At 39.6% G+C, this 8,247-nt stretch overlaps 1 protein-coding gene across 1 annotated transcript in view; it reads right to left on the bottom strand.

Annotated features, from left to right (window-relative positions):
• Positions 1-8,247, bottom strand: part of NEGR1 (neuronal growth regulator 1) — a 947,519-nt gene that overhangs the window by 311,495 nt on the left and 627,777 nt on the right. Inside the window, exon 4 of the mRNA XM_055084516.1 lies at positions 2,718-2,849. Within this exon, the coding sequence (XP_054940491.1) occupies positions 2,718-2,849 (132 nt within the window). The remainder of the gene's footprint in view (positions 1-2,717; positions 2,850-8,247) is intronic.

The following is an 8,247-nucleotide window of genomic DNA, read 5'->3' as shown; positions in this document are numbered from 1 at the left end:
TTTGCAAATATTTTCTCCCATTCTGAGGGTTGTCTTTTGGTCTTGTTTATGGTATCCTTTGCTGTGCAAAAGCTTTGAAGTTTCATTAGGTCCCATTTGTTTATATTTGTTTTTATTTCCATTTCTCTAGGAGATGGGTCAAAAAGGATCTTGCTGTGATTTATGTCATACTTTCCCCTTCTTCCTCCGATTTTCCTTCTTCAGTTTAAGTTGGTTAACAACGTTTTCTTTTCTACCGATTTTTAGGTGTCTAAAAACCCTGCAAAAGCCACTGAAGCACACTTTTCAACTGATGGAATGTTTCCAGGCTCTGCTTCAAACTTTCCTGATTCCATTTTGTGTTGGAAGACAAATCTCCATGGGTCTCTTGTGCTTCTGCACATCTTGTGAGCAGAGGCACTGACAGCTTTTGTTCCTGACAATCTTTTCAAGGACGTTTGTATAGAGAACAGTCTTGGAAGATAGAAGAGGTAGTTCTCTCAGTGGAGCAAAGGGCAGGTTTGTTTACAGTCCAGTATAATAAAGATAATTTCTCCCTCTGTGGCAAAGGGCAGGTTTGCTTGCTACCATTATACAAAAAAAATTCGAGTTTCTAAGCTCATGGATCCTCAGCTATGATACAAACCCACTGTGTGTACAGGCGTCACCTAGCCCTCATCGTATCACCCTGTAGTAATTAGGGCTTGGGGAATGGATGTAAGACAATACTCTGGCTACTGCTATCGCTATGAGTAATAAACTGCCCCTTGTCTCTGTCTTCTGCCAGCAACCATGAAATTGTGGCAGATCCTTCATAGTTCTCGACATCTGTTTCCTTAATTTCTGTCTTCTGCTTTATATATGGATTCTTTTCTCCACACAAATCCTTTAGATGATGACTCATTGGTTGGTGTGTCTTTCTTTCAATTCAATTTCTCTCCAAATTTCTGCATCCTTACTTGACCTTTATCAGTCTAAAGTACCCACTTGTCAGGAAAAAAAAGAGAATCAGATTACATAATAAGTGACAATGAACTAAAGTCAGAGAGATAAAAAGGATAGAAAAGAAAGTGTGAATGCAAAACAAGTGCAGATTATACATGGAGGATAGGCCCATGAAAATCCATATGGCAGCTTGTGTTCAATTGTATCCCCACTGGAGACATGAGTTTAGAGATATGTTGTTTCTGGGGGCTTGAAAGTAGGATACATTGCCAGGCTGGGTGCCTTGCTTGTTTGACATATTGACTCTACCTTTTCTTTTCTTAGTGCTCACTGCTAAAAATATTACTTCCCTTGTACTCCTATTTCTCACCTCTTTTCCCAACCCTCCAACAATAAAATCTGTAGACTCATATTCAGATAAGCATGGTTAGTTATAAAATAATCAGGGATTTTTATTTGCTTATTAACTCTAATTTCAGAGAGTTCCAGAGGGATGAGCAGTAACGCTCTGCAAAAGGAGTCCTGAGATTCAATGGGAACTTATCATAAATGCATAATTCCAGGCCGTATACCTCAAGGATTTTGATTCAGTAGGGCTGGTGGGGCACAGAAAATTTCCATTTCTAGTAAGCTTCTTGGGTGCTCTGTGGAAGTTTGTCTCAGAATATTATATGAGAAACTCTGCTCCAGAAACTGCCTCCTTCTGGCATTATGCACATTTGCTCAGAGTCAACCCCAAATGTATAGCTTAGTCACTGACAAATGTTAGTTGGCTGCAATGATTTGCCCTGGCAGACACTCAACTGCCTAGAGTGTTTTGATAGTCATTTTTTGACCCATGAAACTGAGATTCATATTAATATGAAAAAACTGCTTAGTTTTAGCATTTGGGGATATATTTGGAAAATTTTCCTTCTGATCTATGGTACAATACAATGTACTCATTATTAGCAATGGCCATATATAGAAAGATGTATAAATGGGAGGAGAACACATTGGAAGCTATAGTTTGAAAACACTTTTGGTAAAATACTATTATCTCCAAAATATTCTATATGAATACGTTAAACAATGTGAAAATTTTTGAGAGAAAGACTAAAAGGGATTGTTTTTGAAAAGTAAAGACTATCGCAGTCATTGATGTTGAGATCATAAGACATGAAATAAGATAAATGAAAAAATGACTTTCATCACTGTTTTGAAATATATTTAGAGAAAAGGTATAACATAATGACACTGATGGTTCTGCAGGTATCTCTTAATATTCTAATTTCCTACTAATGATGTTCATGGGAAAATTACTTCTTCGTTTTCTCAATGTTGTCCAAACTAAAGAGAATTAAATACCCACATAATAGGAGTATCACAGAAACAGCTTTTCTCTTTAAGTACAGAATAGCACACTTCATGTTCATCAAATTTGATTGGGAATTCCACACTTAAATTTAGTCAGAATACACTCCAGGTGAAACCCATGAGAATGAAGATAACACCATGAGTATAGGATGCTTTAGAGATAAGGATACCACAGTTTAGAATGCCAGGGACTAGGATGATAATGGAAACACTGCCGTCTAAACATTAAACTGAATTATTGTGGAATTACTTGGGGCAATTGATGTTACATAAAACAATTTGATCAATATTCTAACATGTAAACATTTTCACTGCCAATAGGCAGTGTTTATCAATAGACCACCTCTTAAAAAATAGCAACATATATTTCAGACAGTATTTTTCAGGTGTTTTACCTTTTCTTTGAAATTATATTGATAAAAGATTATGGAACTTACAGTTTACGACAATTTTCACTTTTTTCACATCTGGAAATGACACATCATTTTCTGCACTGCATTCATATTCTCCAGCCTGGTCCCTTGTAATTCCGTAAATGTCCAAATATTGTCCATTTTCAAATGGTTTCGCTACGTGAAAAAAAAAGTACAGCGTGTTTAATTGTAGCTGCTTGAGGCTTCATTCAAGTAAAACAACGATGGTGTGTCTTCCTAGTAGATATTGCTGACAAAATAATTCCAAATGTAACTGGGGAATTATTAAACCTTTTGTTCTCTTATATTCAGAGGTAAAGTCAGAGAAAAAGGCAGAAACTGAACAAGGGATACTATAACAACTGTTTCCCCAGAACAGGATATACATGTGTTCTTTTTAATTGATTGTGGTCTCCTAACCTCCTCACACATCAAATCAAGCTCTGCACATTTCTGTAATTGAGTTCAACAACCTCCTAGCAGCGTAGATGAAATTCACTAATATGACTTGTTACATATTGACTTTTATACAGTGTAAGCTAGCAACTTGACACTTAACCTAACTAAATGCTACTTTTCTTTTGGGGAAATCTCACACTCATTCTCAAAGTTTCAAGCTAGATGGCTTGATAAAAGTATGGAGATATATTAAACCATTGCTATATTTCAGTTTCCATACTTATTAAGGTTTCTAAGGGAGGTATACTATATACACTATACATAACCCACCTAATAAACCTCAGGAAAAAACTTTATGATTCTCAAACTAAGAGTTAAGTGGCTGTAAAAACACTAAATTACTTTTATTTTTTTAATATTCCAGGGAAAACATTCTATTTGACTAAAAGTGACAGATTAAAAATACAGGGACATAATCATGGATAAAAGAATATTCCCGGGCTTCCCTGGTGGCGCAGTGGTTGGGAGTCCGCCTGCCGATGCAGGGGACACGGGTTCGTGCCCCTATCCGGGAGGATCCCACGTGCCGCGGAGCGGCTGGGCCCTTGAGCCATGGCCGCTGAGCCTGCGTGACCGGAGCCTGTGCTCCGCAATGGGAGAGGCCACAACAGTGAGAGGCTCACGTACCACAAAAAAAAAAAAAAAAAAAAAGAATATTCCCAAGTGAATGGGATTTAAAAGAAGACTCCTTTCTGAAAAAAATGGAATTTTTATTTATTTGAAAGTAGAGAATCATTGGGCAGGAGGTTCCTGATTATTAGAGATACTGCAGAGGAAGAATGGGCCTATGTGAATTTTAGGAGGAGGGATTTCATATATAATATCTATGTTAAATTTTTTTTTCCTTTGAGTTCCCTTGTCTGGGTATATCAGTTGCTGCATTGTTGCCCTCCAGGTAACTATGACTTTGCTAACTAAAATCTGCAGTGTTTAGAATGTAGATGATTAAGTCATTTCTCTGGCTGATCACAATTTGTAGATAGAGGAGAGTGATACTTCTGAGATGATAGTTGGCTGATATGCTATTGTAGGTATACAGAGGTAAGCTCACAAAAGCAGCAGCTGTCTTCAAATTCATGTTCTTAAAATCTGATTTTACAATCATTTTCTTTGCTCAACTTGGTGTCTTTATCTGACTCCAAACACTAATATAATATTAAATTTTAATGTTCCCTTCCATTTCTCTTATTTTTCATTCTTACAATGAAGATAATCTAGTCCTAAATGTGTCCGTAAAAAACTACTGAAATGTAGGGAGGACAAAATCTTTATTCATATCTAAGAATTTTTAAAATGTAACTTGAATTATAAAGGGGGATATTAAACAGAAATTAAAGTATGGGGAAAATTGATCTACTATATCAGAATTAAATAATCTCATTGGGCAGTATAAAATGAAGCCAATCACAAGTGAAAAGGTATAATATTATGAAATTTTGTAAAAACAAAATTTGTAAGGGTCTAACTTATTTTCAATATTAAAATGTTACATGTAAATTCCCATTTTTGTGAAATGACATAATTTTAAGAAGTGTTACCCCCCAAATGCATGTTTTTGATAAATAAATCATTAAATATGGTGTGTATTAGTGTATGTCATTGTTTAAAGAAAGAAACACATTAGATTTGAAATAATAGATTTCAGAAATATAAAAAGAGGCAAGCATTTTTTTCTCTCTTAAATGGTTAAATGGTAGACTTTGTAAGACTGACAACAACTACAAGAAGCTGTGTGACAAAACATCACCAATATCAAAACCATTACCTCATGCAACTCGAGAGCACCATTTACATCTATTGAATGTCTGTTCCTAGAGTTCACCGCACAATCTATGCACCCAGATTCAGGGATCCTTCTCCAACCCCACCAGAGAACAATGTCTTTATTTACAAACCAGAATTATCAATAGATGTCTATGCATTGCACAAATCAATACCTATAGAGCCAGTGAATGAATGGGTGATATTGCCAACACTAACTATTGATAATAAGACACTAATATAAAGAAGCATAAATGCATGGTCAACATCTTAATTTTCCCCACTGGATTCCTGATACTTTAAGCCATTCCCTTAATTCCATTCACCATGCATCAGCTCTTCCCAAAGGTGTGCTCTAAGTATTCTCTTGTTTTCACACAACTGTAGTTCTGTTTCCATCCTGAATGCATCTTGCTCTTTTCTCAGTCTAATCTTACCATGCTTGAATTTCAGATTTGAAACTTGGAGTTGCTTTGCCTAGAATTTATACCCTGGAGTGTCCTGCCTGTCTGTGATTTGCTTGGTTGCCTCTTTGGCTTTTGATATCCTCAGTTTTCCTGAGTAGTAATTCTTTACCTTAGTTTTAGACCCAAGGAAACCAATCTTGTCCTTGGACACTTGTCAGGGTCTCCCTCTATTTCCATCACTCCCTTAGTAAGGGAAGAGGATTTGCACACAGTACATTGAAATGCAAAGAGTAACATTTCAGTTCATGCAATCTAACTCAACTTATCCCCAGAAAACAGAGGGGAAAGGCCAAGGCTAAAGAGATATAGGGAGCTAGTGACTTGGCATCATCACAACTGCCAAGACTTTACAGTGTATATGAGGGTTATGTACTATCTGAGGGTACTCCTTATAAATCTAGAAGATGTATAAAAATAGTGTATATTTCGTAGGGTACCAATTATAAACGTTGGTGAAACATAGGCCATTGTGACTTGGCAGCCTTCTTCTGGTCGCAGGTTTTACCATTCTCCATGAGTGCAATAACAATTTCTGGTTTGTTTATCTGCATCCCTAGCTCTACCATAGTACTTGAAACAGTATATACTTCGTAAATATTATTGAATAAATAAAAAATACATTGATTAAAGAACTAATAAAGTCCCATTAGGATAGTGCACGAAGAATCTAAACACTTATATTTGAAGAAGTTGCCACTTCTCTTTCAGAGTCGAGAGGAAGGGAAAGAACTTTAAAGAATTGTCATCCTTGCTGACGTCTTGTAGTGATAAGTGATAGCAGTGGTGAGAACAGACTCTGGTACAGCTATCACAGATCCTTTTTATGATTATAAAGACTAACAAAAACTTCAAATACAATTTTGAAGAAAAAGTGATAAGTACTTCCTGTAATCTAAACAATAGTTTTCTTTTGTGCTTAGTCTCTTCCAGACATGGATAGACTCGTCTCAAAAAAAATGGAGAACTGGAGAAATCCACAGGCTTTCAATGATGCCACTATTATCAACATCTTCAAAAGAAAGGCTGAAAAACAGGATGCAGCTATGCTTTATAATATCTCTCTTATACTGATTTCTGATAAGAATCTGGCAGGAAAGAGTTCTGTAATGGCCACTAAATAATATCTAGATTTGGCTATACGGTTTGGTAAATCATGTGAAAATTGTTAGTAAAAACATTATATTTCTACAAAGTGCTAATATGTTTGAGAAAAACTTTTGAAAAAATAAATCTCGGGATCTCTGGAGAGAAGATGGCGGAAGACTAAGACGCGGAGATCACCTTCCTCCACACAGATACATCAGAAATACATCTACACGTGGAACTGCTCCTACAGAACACCCACTGAACCACTGAATGCTGGCAGAAGACCTCAGACCTTCCAAAAGGCAAGAAACGCCCCCACGTACCTGGGTAGGGCAAAAGAAAAAAGAAAAACAGAGACAAAAGAATAGGGACGGGACCCGCACCAGTGGGAGGGAGCTGTGAAGGAGGAAAGGTTTCCACACACTAGTAGCCCCTTCGCGGGCGGAGACTGCGGGTGGCGGAGGGGGACACTTCAGAGCCACGGAGGAGAGCGCAGCAACAGGGGTGCGGTGGGCAAAGCGGAGAGATTCCCGCACAGAGGATCGCTGCAGACCAGCACTCACCAGTCCGAGAGGCTCGTCTGCTCACCCGCCAGGACAGGCTGGGGTTGGGAGCTGAGGCTCGGGCTTCGGTCAGATCCCAGGGAGAGGACTGGGGTTGGCTGCGTGAACACAGCCTGGAGGGCTAGTGCACCATGGCTAGCCGGGAGGGAGTCCGGGAGAAGTCTGGAGCTGCCGAAGAGGCCAGAGACCTTTTCTTCCCTCTTTGCTTCCTCCGGGAGGGAGTCCGGGAGAAATCTGGAGCTGCCGAAGAGGCAAGAGACCTTTTCTTCCCTCTTTGCTTCCTGGGGCGCGAGGAGAGGGGATTAAGTGTGCCGCATAAAGGAGCTCAAGAGATGGCGTGAGAAGTGGCTATCAGCGCGGACCCCAGAGACGGGCATGAGATGCTAAGGCTGCTGCTGCCGCCACCATGAAGCCTGTGTATAAGCACAGGTCACTCTCCACACCTCCCCTCCCGGGAGCCTGTGCAGCCTGCCACTGCCAGGGTCCCGGGACCCAGGGTCAACTTCCCCGGGAGAACTCATGGCGTGCCTCAGGCTGCTGCAGCGTCACGCTGGCCTCTGCCGCCGCAGGCTCGCCCCGCACTCCGTGCTCCTCTCTCCCCTCGGCCTGAGTGAGCCAGAGCCCCCGAATCAGCTGCTCCTTTAATCCCGTCCTGTCCGACCGAAGAGCAGACGCCCTCGGGCGACCTACACGCAGAGGCGGGGCCAAGTCCAAAGCTGAACCCCAGGAGCTGTGCGAACAAAGAAGAGAGGGGGAGGTCTCTCCCAGCAGCCTCAGAAGCAGCGGATTAAAGCTCCACAATCAACTTGAAGTGCCCTGCATCTGTGGAAAACCTGAATAGACAGCGAAATATCCCAAGTTGAGGAGGTGGACTTTGGGAGCAAGATATACTATTATTTTCCCCTTTTTTCTTTTTGTGAGTGTGTATGTGTGTGCTGCTGTGTGAGATTTTGTCTGTATAGCTTTGCTTTCACCATTTGTCTTAGGGTTCTGACTGACACATTTTTTTGTTATGTTTTGCTTTTTACTTTAAAAAATTTTTCTTCTTAATAATTATTTTTTTATTTTAATAACTTTATCCTACTATATTTTATCTTCTTTCTTCCTTTCTTTCTTCCTTTCTTCCTTCCTTCCTCCCTTCCTTCCTCCCTTCCTTCCTTCCTTCCTTTCTCCCTTCCTTCCTTCCTTCCTTTTCTTCCTTTCTTACTTCCTTCCATT

This window comes from Physeter macrocephalus, chromosome 4, assembly GCF_002837175.3.
Source record: "Physeter macrocephalus isolate SW-GA chromosome 4, ASM283717v5, whole genome shotgun sequence".
NCBI lineage: Eukaryota > Metazoa > Chordata > Mammalia > Artiodactyla > Physeteridae > Physeter > Physeter macrocephalus.
Note: the sequence above shows the minus strand (reverse complement) of the source record. Positions and strands in the feature narration are given on the sequence as shown.